The sequence below is a fragment of the Myxine glutinosa genome, chromosome 2, assembly GCF_964187855.1.
Source record: "Myxine glutinosa chromosome 2, kmMyxGlut1.1, whole genome shotgun sequence".
NCBI lineage: Eukaryota > Metazoa > Chordata > Myxini > Myxiniformes > Myxinidae > Myxine > Myxine glutinosa.
This window is the reverse complement of record NC_136262.1, coordinates 141,399,152-141,419,947: the sequence shown is the minus strand read 5'-3', so window position 1 is coordinate 141,419,947 and position 20,796 is coordinate 141,399,152. Positions and strand designations below refer to the sequence as shown.

General features: G+C 43.1%; 1 protein-coding gene across 1 annotated transcript in view; it reads left to right on the top strand.

The window, feature by feature from the left end:
• LOC137421197 (voltage-dependent N-type calcium channel subunit alpha-1B) overlaps window positions 1-20,796 on the top strand; it is a 394,582-nt gene that overhangs the window by 22,284 nt on the left and 351,502 nt on the right. Inside the window, exons 2-3 of the mRNA XM_078771756.1 lie at window positions 2,154-2,295; window positions 2,422-2,544. Coding sequence (XP_078627882.1) covers window positions 2,159-2,295; window positions 2,422-2,544 — 260 coding nt within the window. The 5' untranslated portion in view covers window positions 2,154-2,158. The remainder of the gene's footprint in view (window positions 1-2,153; window positions 2,296-2,421; window positions 2,545-20,796) is intronic.

The following is a 20,796-nucleotide window of genomic DNA, read 5'->3' as shown; positions in this document are numbered from 1 at the left end:
TCCATGCAGTGGTTCAAGAGTTACAAGCTTTTTAAAATTTAACTTCCATTATTTATTGCGGCCAAACCATGTGACTTAAAAAAACGTCTCAAGTAACGATTAAACATCCCCCCATGAGGAACATTTGTGTAAAGTTTCCACTCGATACCTCCACAAATTATGGAGGTGATTCCATTTCTAGTTTGAGATTTGAAAACGTCATAACTCTGAAACCACGTGTCGGATGACGTCGTGCTCGCTGACTTTTTTGTTTATCATGGGTATCCGAATACGCATGCCAAGTTTGGGCTCGATCCGTTCAGCCGTTGCGGAGAAAAAGGGTTTTTTGTGTTTTTTCACGGAAAACAAGATGGCGGCCGAACCATGTGACGTATGACTTCGAAATTTTTCGCATTCTGAGTTTTTTTTAACTAAGCATCTGGGGGAAAAATCTCTTTTTCGGGGGAGAAAAACTGTGTTTGACGAATTCTAACCTCTTAACGTTAGCATTTTTGATATACTCAATACACATGTTTTTTGTTCCCATTGCAGAGTTCTTTAGAATGAGCCATTCCTCAAATTTTTCCATTGAGCCGTTTCGGAGATACAGAGGGGCAAAGTTGAAGGTGTTTTACAAGATGGCGCCCATACCACGTGACCTATGACGTCATCATTAGCATTTAAAAATTCTAGAAGCCTAGCCGATCATTTGATGAAAATTTCCTGTCAATCCGTCCAGCGGTTGCTGAGAAACTTAATTATGAAGTTTTCGGAGGTGCAAAATAGCGTGGAAGAATAATAATAATAATAAGAAAAACTCTAGCAGTAATAATAGGTTACTCTCCATTTCATGGAGAGTAAACCTAATAAATAAATCTGCCTAAAACATACTCAACGTATGAATCTAGGTTTTGACGGTAGTGATTTTGGCTTATTAGCCCTGATAGCTAAGATTATGACGAACACACAGTGATGCCTTTGTCTGTTTACTTCCGCCACCAAAGGTGGATGGAGGTTATGTTTTCACCCCTGTCTGTATTTCAAACTACCTATATGCAACAGTGGTGTTAGATGATATTTGTAATTGCCTGTTTGTTTGTGAACAGGATATCTCAAAAAGTTGTGGAAGGATTCGGACGAAATTTGGCAGAGATGTAGCGTATGTGACAAGGACGAAATGACTAGATTTTGGTGAAGATCCGGATTTGGATCCGGCTTGTCAAACCTTTAAAGTGATTCTTCACCATTGGGAGTTCGGGCCAAAAACGATGCGTAGCAGGATATCTCAAAAGGTTGTGGACGGATTTGGACGAAACTTGGTGGACCGTTTGGGTGACTGACAAGAACGATTCGATTTGATTTTGGTGAAGATCTGAATATGGATTCGGATATGAGAGTTATTTAATTTTATTAAGTGATTCCTCACCATTGCGTGATCATGCTAAAACCAACATATAGCAGGATATTTCAAAAAGTTATGGACGGATCTGGACGAAACTTGGTGGGCAGGTTGGCTGTGTGACAAGGAAGAAACTATTCAATTTTGGTGAAGATCCAGATCCGGATCAGGCCAGCATAAATTTTTAAGTGATTCTTCACCATTGGTAGATAGGGCCAAAAATGATACAAAGCTGGATATCTCAAAAAGTTGTGGACATATGATTTTGATTAAATGTGATTAGATCACACTCAATCAATTTCAAACTGATCGAATCAATCATTCTACTTGTCCAATTATGATGCCATAAAGATGACACCGATGGAATCATCATGAATATAATTATGTTGTTCCCCATGTGGAGTACTTGACAAGGAGCCGTGGTTCAATTTTTTCCATGGAGTTTTTTCAGATATACAGGTGCAAAGTTTATTCGTTTTTTCAAAGATGGCGCCCATACCACGTGACCTATGACATCATAATTATCATGAAAATTATACAGGAGGAGGCGCTCCCATGGTGAATGTGTTGTGTCAATCAGATCAGTGGTTTCAGAGAAAACCATACTCACGTTCTGTGCGGACAAACAGACAAACAGACAGACAGACAACAAACAAACGGACTCAAATTCAATGCCCTCTACAATGGCAAGGGCAACAAGAGCGTTGGTTGAAAGTATAATATGCTTTGCTAATACAATTATTTCAATGATTCGTTTGCTTCTCCTTTTTAACAGCCACCATGGTTCGCTTTACTGATGAACATGCAACTGGAAGGCAGGGCATCCGAGCAAATGATGCGATGGGCGGGTCTGTACCTGGTGCCCGGGATGGAAATAACGCTCGCCTCGCCAAGACGTCCATTGCTCAGCGTGCCAGGTGAATAGTATTTGCACTGGATTAGTAAAAGAACGGCTCTAATAACGCTCGCCATAAGCAACGGAGCCAACCAGTCTTAAATAATTAATTGGTATATTGACTGCAAACTATCACCTTGGTATGCAGGTCCATGGCTATCTATAACCCCATCCCTGTGAAGCAAAACTGCTTCACTCAAAATCGTTCCCTCTTCCTGCTGGCAGAGACGAGTCCACTGCGGAAACTTGCTCGCTCACTCACTGAGTGGCCATATCCTCTTTTTGTATTGGTGAAGTGTGAAAAATTGCACCAGAGAATGGATTTGAAAGAAGAACACAGAAGATATAGAAGGGGAAAAGAAGTTGTGAATGAGATAATGGGCAGGGAGAATGAGTGGTGGCAAAATGGTTGAGGTGTATTAAAGATAAAAGTAAGTAATTGGATACAGAAACAAACAAATTGAGAGGTAAGCATTTAACAAGTTTTAAACTAGTTAGTATAGCATGCAGTCCACCAAGAGATGCAGATGCATGAACAAAGTTGTTTGCTTTTTATATGGAGGCAAGAGAAATGTAGGAGTATAGTTCTGGAGCCAGTGGCCAAAACTTCACTTCCATTCTTCACTTCCAAAACTTCACTTTGCTTGCTCACAAAGGTTTGTTTATTTTTTATGATAGCCTGACCCTTGGTGGTCATCACCTGGGTGGCAGTACAGAAATGTACCTGGGCATAAGGTAGCAGCATCTACTAGGGGTGCACAATGTTTTGTACTCTATGTGTTTTCCTCACTGTGAGAGGGGTATACCAATTTGCACTCTACTAATTTAATTGGCAGGCTTTTGGCTCAAACTGACTTTTGTTCCTGAAACCTACACTCATTTGTATTCCAAAACCCCAAACAGCTTTAAATTATGTGCACTGGTTGCAGAGCTGTATCACTTTTTTATTCCCTGCCCCATCGTATAAAGTCGTGACTTCATATTTTGTCAGAAAATGGACATCAAGATGAAATTTTAACCCTTTAACCAAATAAAATTGGGGGTTTTCGCTATTGGGACATCCACTGGCATTATTTGTTAGTCATTTTAAGCCATTTTGCATCTCTGAGGGAGCAGGTATTGATATTGCCAAAACATTTCCCCATATCGCAAAGCTATTTTTTTTTTTTGACGTATTTTACTCTTCACAGAGCGTTAATGCTGCCGAAGCAGTTTCTTGGCAAGGGTTATACTGTGTGGTTTGCCATTATCTTCCGAGCTTTGTTTGTCCATGCTCTATCCTTTTAAATGTTGAAGCAAGGAAGCAGCATGTGCCATTTTTAAAGAATGTCTGTGGTATAACTCAGATTGAGTTTAAACCACTGACCTTCCAAATTCCAAGCGGATGCTCCAACCATTACACAACTGAGTTTGGTCCCAAAGCAAGTCAAAGTGTTTTTTTTTAAAGGTTCGATACCATTTACTTAGTAGCTTTAATTAGAATTTTACAACAAACAATATATATTTTTAAAATTTATACATACATTAATACACTCTTCAAATCACCATTTAATGTGATTTTTCACATGTATAAGAATGTAATCATAATACACACTTTCAAAGGGCCAAATAATGTTGAACGTACGGTACACATAAAATGTGGTCTTGTTAAGTGTAAGGTTTGAGAATGCAAATCCCTTTCATCGTCACTTGAATGTCACTCGCTCTCTTCAGTATCATCGACATATACTTGTACATGAGCACAGGATCCATCACTTTTGCGGAATGAGTGCACGGCAAACCAACTTGCTTGCAACTGTATGTTCCAATGCAACACACAACCTTTCAGGCAGCTACAGACAACCAGGTCATGATTGTTTCTGGAGCGGTTGGCTTCTCATGAGTTCTTGGTTGCAGGCTCCTGTAGTCATGTATAACCCACCCATTCCCAACAGAAGGTAAATTAAGCAATGCATTCCTATCATGCTTCCATATATGTGGCGCTGATAGTAGTTTGCTCTTTTGATGTGCAGACCTGGAGCATTGTCAGTTGGAGAATGTTTGGTGCTATCCAGATTCTTCTTTGTGAAAAGTGTGTAGCGGAGGATATTCAAGTCCGATGACTTCTCTCCATAAATTATTCCCTAGAGAAGTTTGGATGCTTCCACACATCCCCTCACAATTACAGAAAGTTGTGATCCAAAGCTAGTCAAACATTTTAGGATGTCCAGATTGTGTCTCACAGCTTGGACTCCCCTTTATTTTCCAATATCAAACAAGCAACTCTTAGAATCGTAACCAGGAAGAGCATCAAGGCCTGGCAGGAGGTAAAAATATTCTTGTAACAAGACTGGCTACTGTGGTGTGGATGGGTATGAATCTCGGTTGCCTCCCTGTTGTATGAAACCATAGTTCATCCAGGATATAAGGGAAGCAAAATCGTGGCAGCATATCACTGCAACATTGTGTCAGGAGAGAAAATGATCACTCATTTGCAAAGGTGGGCGGTCCGCTTTGAAAGTCCGCTTATCCGCTTATCCGCTGCAGCGGACTAACGTTTTCGAAGCGGATAAGCGAATCGGAACAACCCCCGGAAACCGAAGCGGATAAGCGTAAGCGGACTACCGAAAAATTAAAGTGCATCGCGATTCGCCAAATCAGCTGTTAGCCTGAGCAGTTACTCTAGAATTGTGAATATTTATTTAAGTGAATAATAAGTGAAAACTGAATATTTTATTGGACGCTAGAGCGGCAATAACGTCAAGATGGAGAGATTTCTGACTCTCCAGCCCAGCGGCAGTGCCAGGGACAGGCAACGAGCGACGCAAACCGGCAGTCCCAGCACAGTCCCAGCTCGTCTTCATGAAGGGCAACCTCCAAATCCTCAAGAAGGCCCACGAGGTGGAGGAGGAAGACGAGGACTAGTCAACAGACTGCTAGTCTGTTGACTAGTAGACTCTCTTGTCAAAGAAAGGACGGGCAAATTGATTTTTCTTTAATGTAATTTGCATATATTAAAATTATATTTAAATTAACTGTAGAGTAGAGTCGAGTGGAAAACTTTATTTCAATAAATTTTGAATAAATTTTATTTAAATAAAAATGTATATTTTTGATCTTAAAAGCTTTGTTTGTCTTTGTAGTAGTTAGAAATGGCTATTTAGGCTTAAAAAGCATTAAATTCCCTTTAGAAACGTCAAAAATCGCTTTAAAAACGTCGAAGCGCTTTAAAAAAATCGAATCGAAGCGGATAACCGGTAAGCGGACTAAGATTTTCGGTCGCTGAAGCGGATAAGCGAATCGGACTACACGGGCTGGCAGAGCGGATAAGCGGTAAGCGGACTTAAAATTTTCCGAATCGCGCCCACCTTTGCTCATTTGTGCTCATCTGTATAGTTTTGTGCAAAATGTTCACAGTCCACAAAGATTCGGCTGTCAGCCTCTTCATGGTCACGTTTATAATCTTCAACAATTTCCTGTTCTCGACTTGAGATTTTCTGTCTTTTCATTTTGGGTACCAATGTACGAAAGCTGCTGATTCATGAGCTTCTCTGACATTTCCCTAAACCAGTCCGACACAAGAAATGTCAGAAAGTTGGTTTTGTTTTGCTACTTGATAAGTAGCTGTTCAGACTTGAAGGTAGCTTTGTAGCTCTACTCTTTATCTGTACTTATATTGACCTTCCTTGACTCCTTCTATCTCTTTAACCTGACTGTATTAACTCCCGAATGTCATACCTGTTTGATATAACATGGACCTCATCTGCGTACTTGTGTTTACTCATTACCTGGTAACTAGGGGTATTAGGTAGGTCAGCAAATGTTATCATTGCTCCCTTTGACAACATCTGTATCATGGCCAATAAATCAATTGCATAAGGTGACCTTTTTGTGGTAGGTGGGTATGCACAGGTAGATTAGCCTTCAATGTCAAGTTATTTCAGAAAGGCACTCTTTGTGGTCTTTCTCATTGTGCCATCCAGATTGGCTAAGGAATGTGAGATTGGAGCCAGCTCAAAGGAACAAATTTCCTTGAGGTCAATTGTCACGTCTTTCCGACACAACTACAAGTCGATTAAAAAAGCTGTCTGTCAGTGTTCACCAAATGCATCTTCTACTTTTCCTTTGCCGGCTTGATGGGCTTTGATAGGATTGCAAATGTCTTGACAATAGCTTATGTTAAGGGCTCCCAGAAGCTCTTTATGCCTTTGACAAGTCTCTCTTCCACAAACACATCCAACATTCTTAAACATTTTATTGTGACCACTGGAAAAGTTGTAGACAATGTTCTTCTGTACAAATGCTTCGAACTTTCCTTTCTGTACTCTTCTTGATATCATTATTCGAGCTTGGCTTTGACAAATCTTCATCCAAAAACTCCTTTTCTGACTGGTAGAAGCAGGCGCAAGAAATACTTCAATTTTCCAGGGATAATCTCTCTCGCTTAATGGTCGTGTTTCAATTCCACTCATGCCCTTCATTTCTGTCCTTAAGAAAGCTGCAGCATGACATATAAATGCGATGTCAGTAGTTTCTTTCTTTCTCTCTCTCTCTCTTTCTCTTTCTCTTTCTCTTTCTCTTTCTCTCTCTCTCACTGTGGCAATAGCAGTGGTAGACAGAATCTCATTAAGTTCAGCTGCACTACTGAGGAGCTGTCCAATCTGTAAGGAAGTGCTGCAAACACGGTCACTTTTATTCTTCTCAGATTGAAGATAAAACCTTATTTTGTCTCCATATATATATATATATTTTTTGTATACTGAATCGAGGCTTGTGAAAGAGCTAACACCTGCTCCACAAAGATGGGTATTTGTTTACCAGACATGGCTTCAAATTGTGTATTCGGTACTCCTCTGCTGTTCCTTTCAAAATGCCCTGATGCGGAAGGTGTTTGTGAAATATTTCGAAAAAATATGACATTTCAAAAGCTCTGTTATAATTGAGGAGCTTCACATCTGTTTCATCTGTCAATGCATCATTGTATGCTGAGGTGCAACTGGTTGCATCCTCTGAGAAACGTGATGCCACATACGTGTTGGTCTTGTAGCATTCCTTGTGGTGGAGATTCTTAACCACTGTTACACGGAAGGAGAGCTGCTGGTTCCTTGGAGTTTAAATTCAATCGTGGAGTCTGGAATTTTTAAAAAATAAGTCCAGAATATATATATATATTATATATATATATAATTATATATATATATATATATATATATATATATATATATATATATATATATATATATATATATATATATATATTGTTGCGGTTTTGAGAACCCCTCACTTGTAAATAATAACTCTTGTAAATATCCCATCACTTAATAAGGTCGCACCCATAGTTAGGCCATATGCAACACGTAGGACACCATAGGACTTACAGTTATTTCCTTAATATGTGTTTCAGATAAGGCTGTGTTCCCAATAGTTGCATCTGCATTGCATTAATTAAATAAGATAGGCCCCATTCCGTCCATTTTGCCAGTCTCTCTCTCCAAATTGTATTACGCGCCTCTGCCAGCCGCAGCCGCCTCAGCGTTCGCTCCAAACGCCATAACGCATGCGGTCAAGCTTGGAGAAGAAGGGGGCGGAGCGCCAAGAACGAGGCGTGGCCCTGTCAACGTTCCGTCAAGGGGCGGAGCCGGTGAGCCCTCGCTATCCAATCAGGGCTGAGGTGAGCTCACTGGTGGGCGTGGTTTGAGAGTGCGTGGCTTGATTTCTAAGCGGACTATATAAGCGCAAGTGCGCGCCTTTTCACAGAGACGCAGAGAGAGGAGAGAGACCAGAGACGCAGAGAGAGGAGAGACACAGAGAGGAGAGAGAGGAGGAGAGAGAGAAGAGAGACTGCGGACTGCGCGAGGAGACCGATTGGTAACGGAACGGAGTGAGAGAAAGCGCTATCACGGAACTGCGCGAGGGTACCCTCTGATACGAACATTGAGAGAGAGAGAGAGAGAGTTGGCACACATATTACGTATGCCGCATCCCAGTCCCCCGATATATCTATAAGGTCCGGTCGCGCGCCAACGACATGCAAAGCTGCCTGCTCTTCTTCGCCGCGGACCCAGAGCCTGGAACCATCTGCTTGGACCTTCTCCTCCTACCACTACCATCCTGTGTGAGTCTGTCTGTTTGTCCTGGGGTTGTAAGTAAGACTGTTTAGATAAGCTCGCCCTGTGTCCTTTTGCTCTTCTTCTTCTGTATATTACTTTCGTTTCCTCTTTTGATTTGTCAATAAATGTACCTTGTTCTTTCTTGGTTTTTCCCTAATCCGATTGCCTCCGTCCTTTCTTTCAATTAAGTACCTGTGGCACGATTTGGAAACCGCTCAGGATCGGGTTTAGTTTTATTGTTAACGGCTTGGGCCGCGGATTGCTAACCGCTCGGCAATTTCCATCTTGTCCATGGTTCGAGCGGGAGTTATTTCCCTGCTCGCGGTCGGGGTTAGTACGTAGGTATTTGGGACTTCATTGACCAATCACCCTAGCTGATTCCGACCGGGAGGAGCATCATAATTTCCAGGATTGGGGGACGGCCAGCTTAAAAGACAAGGCGATTAACCCCCCCCCCCCCTTTGATAAGGGGAGCGCCGACCCCCGAATCCGCAACAATATATATATATATATATATATATATATATATATATATATATATATATATATATATATATATATATATATATATATATATATACATATATATATATATATACATATATATATATATATATATATATATATATATATATATATATATATATATATATATATAGATATATATATATATATATATATTGTCGCGATCCCGCCTGGTAAATGTTCCCAGCACGGAATACGGACGTGAATGTCCGGGCTTCAAGTAATCCACGGAGTGGACAAAAGAGACGTAATCAACACAATTGTGTTTTAATCGGCCTTCTAGGGGTAAGGCACGATGCTTTATTGGCTCGATCACAAAAACCATGAAAGGTAACAAATGGAATAGGCTGCACAAGCCTGCAGGAACGGTCGGCCACAGACGCTCCCACGAGACGCAGGTAAGATCCTCGCGGCTCCAATCGACGAGCTCCGGGACTCCAAGGATACCAGGATGGAATACCACACAAGGCCGCCAGGAACGGTCGGCCAGGAGCTCCAACACGAAGCAGGCAAGATAGGACTCACAGTTCCAATCTACGATCTCCGGGAATCACTCGTTCTCTTCCGGAATCACTCACTCGTACAATCCATAACTATAAAACGATCAGCACAACTCGCTGTCGTGAGGCGTAACGAAAGTTCCCTCGCCTCGAGGCCTCGAACCTCCGAGCTGCGTCCGTATCATCAGATGGCGGCCGCGCTCTCTGACCCTCCACCAATCACGTCCCGACTCGCCTCCCAATCGCGTGAGGCTCCAAGGAGGTTACGTCAGTGGTGGGCGGGGCACTCCTTTGGGTGAGAACAAAGGTGGTTTCACCGGGGGGTTTCTCACAGTCCTCCCCCCCTAAGTAAAAACCCCGTCGAATAGACGGCGTTTTTAAAACCAGTATTTGTAGTAGGTGCAAATCACATGGCAAGATGATGGCGGGAATTGCTAACAGGCAATTAACGCAATTAACAATTACTAACACTTGTTAACAACAATAACGAAACAACGCAACAATACAACGCAACGCAATGGCGCAACACAATAACGCAACAATAACGCACTTATTAACGCAACAGGCAATTAACAGGCGTTAACAGGGTAAACAATGAACCAGTTTTGTTTTTTTTTTCACACACAATATTAAACACCATACACCCCATTAACATCTACCCCACAAGAGTTACACTTCACCCAAAGCACAATAGAGAAACAAGGGAGCCAAACTCAAGGTGGGGAAACATTTACAGGAGGGAAACGGACCGAGACCTAGAGCGGCGGGTTCTCCTCCGGTGTCGAGAACGACAGTCATATGCGTAATGACCCCTTTCACCGCACTGGTAACATCGATCTTTCGGGTCGAACGGCCTGCGGACCAAAGGGCGTCTGAAACGAGGCCGCCGCGACATGCCATTCGACATCTCGACGCACACCCGCGATCCGCAAATTAACCTTCCATCAAGGGCTCTGACCGAATCTTCAGCATCTCGTGGATCTTCAAACTCAACAACCGCGAATCCAGGTGGGTTCCGAGCAACCCATACGTTGCGGAGTGGTCCGTAATGCCCGAAGACCCTCCCTAGCTCGGCTCTCGCTGCTCCATTGCCCAGGTTTCCCACATATACCTTAGCATTAGCGTTCCTGCTGAATCGCGACATGGCGGGAGCGGTCCCTGAGGAGCACGGCACCTGAGGTTGGCTTGACGGGAGGCTCGGGTGGACTTCAGCTGACGCAACGTCACCGTCGGAAACTGGAGTCGAGGCGCTAGGCTCCTCGGGCCAGAGTGAAGATATGTCTGACTCCACCACTCTCTCCGCCTGTTTACTCTGGGCTCTAGGGACCCCCCCACAGGTCAGAGTCAATGACTCCTCCCTGGCTATGGCATCATTGCCAATCAGCAAGGAGACCCCGGGTATAGGGTAGTAGGGTACTACCACACAGGTCACTGGACCCTTAAAAATGTCACTCCGGACCTCGAGGAGGGCAAGGGGGTACCGGCCAAGAACCCGGTCAATGCCCCGAAGGAGGGTATACTCGCCGGTATAACGCATCTGAGAGGCCGGAACTACCCCCACCCGGAGAACACACCGTGTCGCCCCAGTATCCCGAAGGTATTTGGTCTCAAACTTCAGCATCGAATCGGGGCCACCCACTAAGGCTGTCCCTGAATACTCCTGATGCAGTGGATGAATGGAATTAGCCCCGGTGGCAGTGACCTCGGTCACCGATGCCACCGTCGTGTGCGAGGGCCCGGCGGATGAGTTCCACTGATCTCCCTCCGACTTAACAGGAGGGTTGCCTCGGTAGGCCGGACTGGCGGGATTAGAGAAACAGCGGTTTTCACCGTGCCCCACGCGTTTGCAGAAATCGCACCAGGGCCCTGCCCTGGTCTGCGGCTCGCGAGCGCCCCCAGTGGAGGTCATCGGAGAACCCTTCCCCTCGATCCAGCCGCCGGGCAGACGGGGGGCGGTCTTGATCGCAGACTCCTCCGTCTTACGAAGCGACTGCGTGACTTGCAGCATTTTGCACGCCAAAACATGTTTATCAATAAGGTTGACGCAGTCTGCCAAGGAAACAGTGTCTTTGTCGACAAGAAACAATGCTAAGTCAGGCGGAAGCTGTTGATCGATACGGTAACGCACCAGGAGTTCCGCAACCGCTTGAGGTAACTCAACCTTGCTCCCCTTGAACCATCTCTGCAGCTGTTCCAACAAGGCCCGCGAATGTTCCTCATAGGTTTGACTGGACTCACGAGTCCAGCTGAAAAAATTTCTCCTATAAATACATGCGGACACCGCATAGGCATTCAAAATCTCGGCCTTCAATGCCCTGTATTTGTTTGCGTCCTCGGTTGCCATCCTCGCATATACCTCCCTCGCCTTCTCAGATAGATGGCTCACAAGATGGCCGACCCACAAGCTCTCATCAATGCCACCGGCAGCCAACAACTTCTCCGCCATCTCCAGATACGCTTCTGGCTTCGTGTCTCCCGTCCAGTCCGGCAAACGAACATGAACAGTTTCCGGGACTCTTGCAGCAGACCCCTCTGCCCGCAGTCGTTCAGTCAACATTCGCAACTCATGCTCTCTGACGCGTTCAGCTTCTGCTGCCGCATGCTCTCTCTCTGCTGCCGCCGCACGCTCTCTCTCTGCTGCCGCATGCTCTCTCGCTGCTGCCGCACGCTCTCCCTCTGCTGCTGCACGCTCTCTCTCTGCTGCTGCCGCACGCTCTCCCTCTGCTCTGTCATTCTCCCTGTTATACATGTCAAGTTGTTGAACCGGAGTCAGCCCGGTCCAGAAGGGCGAACGCATGCATTTGGTCATGATGGGATCGCTTCCTAACATCTCGGGTTGAGTGACCGGGTCAAGGCTGCTTGCGTCGCTCACCTCGCCACCCACGTGACTGTCAACATGATCAGGTTGAACTCTCACTTCCCTGGTCGACATAGCTTGGCTACGAGTTATCATACGACCAGGCACAAAACACAACCTCAAACACAACGCTCAAACACAACGCTCTGTTGGGGAAATACGACACAACTACGCAATATCACCCGCACATCAAATTGCCAATGAGAAAAATACCACGTACAAATACTCACGTTTTTTTTTTTTTTTTTTCGGTTGTTTGGAGGGATCCGAGGCTATTCGCTTATTCTTTGTCGGTTGTTTGGAGGGATCCGAGGCTATTCACTTCTCTGCCCAAGACAGCGTCCTACGGCGAGAAAGTTCCTCCCAGACGGCGTCCGCTGGTGAGAAGGCGATGAACAGATGCCAGAAGATGTCGTCCACTGCAGAATTCCCGTCTCAATCGAATGGCTCTTACTTGAATGATCCTAGGACGAGCCCCCATTTGTCGCGATCCCGCCTGGTAAATGTTCCCAGCACGGAATACGGACGTGAATGTCCGGGCTTCAAGTAATCCACGGAGTGGACAAAAGAGACGTAATCAACACAATTGTGTTTTAATCGGCCTTCTAGGGGTAAGGCACGATGCTTTATTGGCTCGATCACAAAAACCATGAAAGGTAACAAATGGAATAGGCTGCACAAGCCTGCAGGAACGGTCGGCCACAGACGCTCCCACGAGACGCAGGTAAGATCCTCGCGGCTCCAATCGACGAGCTCCGGGACTCCAAGGATACCAGGATGGAATACCACACAAGGCCGCCAGGAACGGTCGGCCAGGAGCTCCAACACGAAGCAGGCAAGATAGGACTCACAGTTCCAATCTACGATCTCCGGGAATCACTCGTTCTCTTCCGGAATCACTCACTCGTACAATCCATAACTATAAAACGATCAGCACAACTCGCTGTCGTGAGGCGTAACGAAAGTTCCCTCGCCTCGAGGCCTCGAACCTCCGAGCTGCGTCCGTATCATCAGATGGCGGCCGCGCTCTCTGACCCTCCACCAATCACGTCCCGACTCGCCTCCCAATCGCGTGAGGCTCCAAGGAGGTTACGTCAGTGGTGGGCGGGGCACTCCTTTGGGTGAGAACAAAGGTGGTTTCACCGGGGGGTTTCTCACAATATATATATATATATATAACTGTGAGAAATAGTAGAAACTCCACAGTACGAGTAGGGCGTCTCATTTGCATTAAATAAATAATCGGGAGATTAAATCAGATGCAGACGTAGCTTCAGGACGTCGATCTTTAATTTTCGACAAGCTTTCGACCAACAAAGGTCTTCTTCTTAGTCGTCCCCAAGTTCAACGGAAGTGAAGCGCAGTTTACAGTAACTTACAGTAACTTAAAGTAACTTACTTACAATAACTTACTTAGTACCTTACAGTAACTGTAAGCTGCACTTCACTTCCGTTGAACTTTGGGACGACTAAGAAGAAGACCTTTGTTGGTCGAAAGCTTGTCGAAAATTAAATATCGACGTCCTGAAGCTACGTCCGCGTCTGATTTAATCTCCTGATTATATATATATGTGTATGTATGTATGTATGTATGTATGTATATATATATATATATATATATACACACACACACACACACACACACACACACACACACACACACACACACACACACACACACACACACACACACACTTATGTCGAATGCACCCGGTGTTGCCCGGGCTCTTTTTGAACGAATTTACTACTATAATTCAGCTTTTACTCGCGGCCATAGAAGATTTACTACGATAATTCAGCTCAGCTTTTAATTGCGAAATGGGCCCAGCCCGGCCGAGGCGGCCTCGACCGGCCTCACCACCTAGCCTATAACCTTCCTGGGGCCTGTCCCGGAATTTTTGTTTTAGAGGTTTCCTCCTATCTTTCACCGTTCAGGAGATTAGCGTGTGCAGACAAACAAACAAACAAACAAAGAAAAACTTTCTTTTATGTATATAAAATAAATAAATAATAGAAGAAGAAGAAGAAGAAGATATATATATATATATATATATATATATATATATATATATATATATATATATATATATATATATATATATATATATATATTAACCAAAGAAGCACACTGACCCTATGACATGACGCTGACATCATGTACATAAATTACACCAACACATCACCTCCAAACTAGGAGGCATCCGTGTGGTACTCAAGTCTTTGCAGACTGAGATTAAAGCTCTGTGGTCAGAAATAGACAAAGGCCGAGATGTCGATCTAGATTTCGCCCTTATTATGGGCTCATCAGGACAACATACTGCAAATTGTTTATTTGTGACCAACCTAAGCCGCTAATAAACACATATTGAACCCCCCCAACTTGACTAGGAACTAGGAATGACTAGGAATGTTTTGGTATAATTTATGCACATGATGTCAGCGTCATGTCATAGGGTCAGTGTGCTTCTTTGGTTAAATTTAATATTCCTGACTGCAAACCTCCTAACTAATGATGAGCAGGGCAGAGACAATGTGTCCGCGTGGCTGGCGACACTTGTTGCTAACAGGTTGTGCAGCAATTGCTGGGGTGAGACTCAATGTGTGCCTTGCTTCCTAGTCAAGTTAGGGGGTTCAATCTGTGTTTATTAGTGGCTTAGGTTGGTCACAAATATACAATTTGCAGTACGTTGTCCTGATGAGGGAAAAATAAGCCCTTGTTGGGACGGCATAGTGTTGAGTTCATGGGGACTCACTCCTATGGAGGAGGCGTCCAATTGTATGACCATGCATTCTGGCCTTTCGGGGTCAGGATGCATGTGTTTTGAATGACTATGTGCTTCAGCCTTTGGGTTGAGGTGCATGTGTATGCCAATGGGACAGACTTGATAGACGGTGTGCCTTGGCTGTGGGGTCAAGGTGCACGGCCAAGGCTGTTTAAATGTTTGATTTTTAACCTTTTTTTTATTATAAAAAAGGCAGGCCTCATAAGGCCGATAATAAGGGTGAAATCTAGATCGACATCTCTGCTTTTGTCTATTTGTGACCACAGAGCTTTAATCTCAGTCTGCAAAGACTTGAGTACCACACGGATGCTTCCTAGTTTGGAGGTGATGTGTTGGTGTAATTAATGCGCATGACGTCAACGTCATGTCAAAGGGTTAGTGTGCTTCTTTGGTTAAAAAATAATAATATATATATTAATTTATTTATTGCTACTGTGCACGCTAGCAATGAATCCATATGTAATGAATGCAGCACGTGTTGACATATATCTATCACCTCCTCCAGGGCCGGATCCAGGATTCTTTACAACGGGTTTTCCAGAAATGAAGGGATGGAACATAATAGAGGAACCTATGACATAATTAAAATATGTTATTCCCCATGGAGAGTTCTTTACAATGAGCCATGTCTCAATTTTTTCTATTCATTGCTTTCGGAGATATAGAGGTGCAAAGTTTTTCGTTTTTCCAAGATGGCGCCATACCACGTGACCTATGACATCATGATTATCATTTTAAAAATGTACAGGAGGTGCACCTATGGTGAAAATTTCCTGTCAATCAGACAAACGGTTATGGAGAAAATCATGTTTATTCTGTGCAGGCAAACAGACAAACAAACAAACAAGAAGACGTCATGCGGAGCACGATACTTGCAAAATCCGCCCCCCACCCCCAAGAAAAGAAATTCCATCGATACAGCAAATTGTCCATTTCATCAAGATTAAAATTGACAATCTTGATCAAAGCTCGGGTCAACAGGAAGAAAAGTGACGATTTTTCAGATGAAAAATGATTTTGTAAGGTTGACCTTGAGTTGACCTTTGACCTTTTGACCTCAAAAATAGTTTCCCTATTTAGTGACTCAATGTGCAAATGCTGTTCAATTTTCAAGTCAATCGGATGAAAATTGAGGATTTTAAAAACTTGGCCCATGTTGACCTTTTGGCCTATGTTGACCTCAAAAACAGTTGGTGGTTGAATTCACTGACCATATATGTAAATCCTCTTAGAATTTCAAGTCAATCAAATGAAAATTGGTGATTTTAGAAATTCAGCCTATGTTGACCTTTTGGCCTATATTCACCTAAAATATAATTTGTGGTTGAATTCAGTGACCAGATATGCAAGTCATCTTCAAATTTCAAGTCAATTGGATGATAATTGAGGATTTTAGAAATTTCACCTATGTTGACCTTTTGGCCTATGTTGACCTTTTGGCCTATGTTGACCTCAAAAATACTTGGTGGTTGAATTCAGTGACCAGATATGCAAGTCCTCTTCAAATTTCAAGTCAATCGGATGAAAATTGAGGATTTTAGAAATTTGGCCTATGTTGACCTTTTGGCCTATGTTGACCTCAAATATACTTGGTGGTTGAATTCATTGACCAGATATGCAAGTCCTCTTAAAATTTCAAGTAAATCGGATGAAAATTGATGATTTTAGAAATTTGGCCTATGTTGACCTTTTGGCGTATGTCGACCTATTGACTTTTTGACCCCAAAAACAATAGGCTTCTTGCTTATGACCAACTCTACCATTTGGTGAAGTTTCGTGAAGATCGGTTGAAAATTGTGACCTGTAGGCGACTGACATACAGGCAGACAAACAAACAAACAGACAGACAGAATAACGCACAAGACCAACCAATATACTTGAAGAATCTTAGATTTTCGCAAGTAACAAACAGAATAACAAACACAACCGACCAATATACTGTACTTGAAAAATCTCAATTTTGCAAGTAACAAACAAACAGACTCAAATGCAATACCCTCTCCTCTGGCGACATAGAAACATATTTAAAACGCTTAAATCCAGGTAAGTCGTGTGTGTATTTAATCACTCTTGATTTGAGAAAGCTTTGTCAGCAATTGGTCAGTTCTTGGACGTCAGGATTGAAGCAATGGCATTGAGTACTTCAACGTTATTCATGCTCTTGTATCCATAATAATCTGTGGTTGGCACAGTTGATCTATAGGTTAATAGCGACCCTTAGATGTTGTCAAGAGACATCTCAGCGTTCGAGGTACTTTTGATGTATAGGGGCATCTGACTGGCATCTCTTTTGTTTGAGATGGACATTTCCTGGCATATATGTTGGAGTAAATGTGACCTCCCTTTCATCTGCCATTACCTGGATAATATCAAAGTTTTGTTGTGAGTGGACATTTGCCAAATTATGTTTTCTTTTGTTAACAGAGATGCTAAGAATTATGCTCAACATTGAGATCACTGCCTTGTACCTTTTTCTTTTTGGATAATATTCATCATTCCAACCCATGAGAAGCCTATAAACTGCATTTTCAGTAAATTACATATTATGGGATGCACATTAGGCTGCTGGGCCATAGAAGTTCACGGTTCACGTTTCACGTTTCACGGTTCACGCGTGTAAAGAAAACTGGACAAACGTAGTATGACTTGCTCTGGGCCATAGAACGCCTTTCATGTTTCACGTTTCACGTGTCACGTTTCACGCGTGAAAGGCGGAATGAACATGCACACTTTTTCTATGCGTGAAAACGGAGATCTCGGTCGACCTGATTATTTTTAGACTGACATCCGGGAAAAACTTCCGAAACAAAATGGACGACTACCGAGAACAGTTGATCGAGTTAGTGAGAGCAAGGCCCCTGCTGTGGGATCCGCGTGTGGCGGATTACAAAGACAAGGACCAGAAGGCACAAGTTTGGGAGAACTTGAATGGGCGTCTGAATTCACCGACAGGTTAAGGTTTATTGTTTTCGGGTGTGTGCGCGTGTGTGTTTGTTTAATTGTGTGTGTGTGTGTGTGTGTGTCAATGTGTGTGTGTGTGTATGTGTGTGTGTGTGTCAGTGTGTGTGTGTGTGGTTGTTTAATTGTGTGTGTGTGTGTGTGTCAGTGTGTGTGTGTGTGGTTGTTTAATTGTGTGTGTGTGTGTGGTTGTTTAATTGTGTGTGTGTGTGTGTGTCAATGTGTGTGTGTATGTGTGTGTGTGTGTCAGTGTGTGTGTGTGTGGTTGTTTAATTGTGTGTGTGTGTGTGTGTGTGTGTGTGTGTGTGTATGTGTGTTTGTGTGTGTGTCAGTGTGTGTGTACGTGTGTGTGTGTGTGTGTGTGTGTGTGTGTGTGTGTGTGTGTGTGTGCGTGTTTGTGAGTGAGTTTGTCTCTATGTGTATGTGTGTGTGTCTCAATGTGTGTGTGTTTGAATAAATTTTATGTGCGTATAAAATAATTACATTCCAGCATATTCTACTTCTTCTTCTTCCTCTTCTTCTTCTTCTTCTTCTTCTTCTTTAAGTCGTCATTTTATGTCTTTTGGAAAAAAATTAAGACTGAGTTTATGACAACACAAATCTATAGATTGAATTTAATGAAAACAAATATAACTTTGTAAGCGCAAGAGAAGAGAGGTCTCACCACCCAGTCTGAACGTTTTCAAAAGTAGACTCGCTAGACTACTAGACAAATTACCCTAGCCTAGATCATCACGACCAACACCACATTATCCAAATTAATAGGTACCAACCTGAGAGTAATGATGAGCTTTTGTTCTGCTTCTATCGATTTTCTCCAGTTTGTTTGACCTGGCTGTAGATGTTCCAGGACGAGGGTCTTCAAGGCATCGTAAGTCCTGTATGACATCCTGGTATAATTGAAAAACAGTTCTTCATCGGGATTGTCAAGCAGATAACGGAATGTTCGGTGGAATTCACCACGGGTTTCTCTCAGAAGGAAGTGCTCTCGGCTCCAAATTCTGTGCCTTTTTCTCTTCCTCCGTCTTAGTAGAAGCAGAATGAGGCAATCTTCTTCATCCGAAGAGTCCATGTTGACGGTTACTCGGCCAAAGCAGAACTGGCGCGCAACACGTGAACAGCCAAGTGTGAAATCCTATGGCCCAGGGTCCGATTGTTCACGTGAACGTGAACCGTGAAACGTGAAACGTGAACCGTGAACTTCTATGGCCCAGCAGCCTTAGGTACTTCTCATTCTTGGTTTACCTGTGCAGATGCATCCTATTATACTCCCAATAGGGTGTTTTCCTATGTGCTTTATGTGTAAAGAAGCTTTGTGCTGTTTATTTTAATAGAACATGCAGTATTCTGAATCCAAATATTCCCAAAGAGGCTGTAGTTTTTTTTAATGACATTTTGGAAGTTTTAGTACACATGAGATCCATTTCTCTCATTGGCAATCATTCTCGTCACATTGCCAAGCTTTAAATATATATATATTTAAAAGCTCACACTCAGCAGCATTTCCATGGTCACTTAAATGCTGCAATCTTTATGATGTGCTGTTCAAATGTATTTCACATTATTCTTCAAGTTGCATACTCACACAGTGTGTAGGACTCAGTTTTTATTCACCATCTTGGCAGGTTTTCATTTGTGAAGTCACAATTTTGTCACAAAAACAACTTCCTGAATATTAGTTTCAAATGCCCACCAATTAGATTAATTGTTAAACAATATACAGTAGACTTGCACCAAATCACATACCCACCAATTGCATTAGGGTCCTATATAAATCATTCTCTCAAGTTTTCATACTGCCAATCTACAGGGTGAGCCAGAAATATGGTTATTTTTAACATTCGTGTAAAGGTAATAAAAAGTTGTATTTCAAAACAAATTCTTACAAGAAAGTGAAGTACATAACATGCCATTTATTTGTGGAAAATAACATCTAGGAGATGCGCATCATTTCGTCGGACACATTCCTCCAATCTTGGACGCCAATTATTCATGACGTTCTGCAACATGGCCACGTCAATATCATTGATTTCACGTCTGATGTTTTCCTTAAGTTCATGAAAAGTTTGTGGACAGTTAACATACACTTTGTCCTTTAGATATGACCACAATAAATATTCACATGCAGTCAAATGGGGTGACCTTGCTGGCCATGGAATATCGCTGTTTCTGGAAATGACATGCTTTGGAAAGAGCACCCTTACAGTAGTCATGGACACTCTGGCGGTGTGGGAGGTTGCATCATCTTGCTGAAATCACGTCATTGGGCTCACTTCTGCAAATCTGTTAAATTTTTTGGAGAGGAAGTTAGAAACCATATTGATATATCGAGCTGCAGTAACATTGACGGCATTTCCGTTATCGTTCTCAAAGAAGTAAGGCCCTATGATGCTGAACGACAAAAGTGCACACCACACTGTGACTTTGGGACTGTGTAACGGTTTCGTGTGCATTTCTCTTGGGGTTTTGGCTACCCAAAAACGAGTATTTTGCTTGTTGACATCGCCACAGATGAAAACGCGCTTCATCAGACATAAACAAATTGTTAGCAATGTTTTGGTTTTCATTTCCGTCCATAAATGAAAGCATTCCCTCACAAAAATTAATGCGGGCAATCTCACCATCTTGGCTTAATTCCTGGACAGTTTGAATTTTATAAGGATAAAAGTTTAAATCCTTCTGCAAAATGCGGCGTAGTGACGTGTGAGAAATTCTCAAGGCTGATGCATGCTTTCGGCTGGAGCGATGCGGACTTCTCAAAACTGACTCCCTTACACGCTCAATGCGTTGTGCCGTTCTTACTAATTTGGG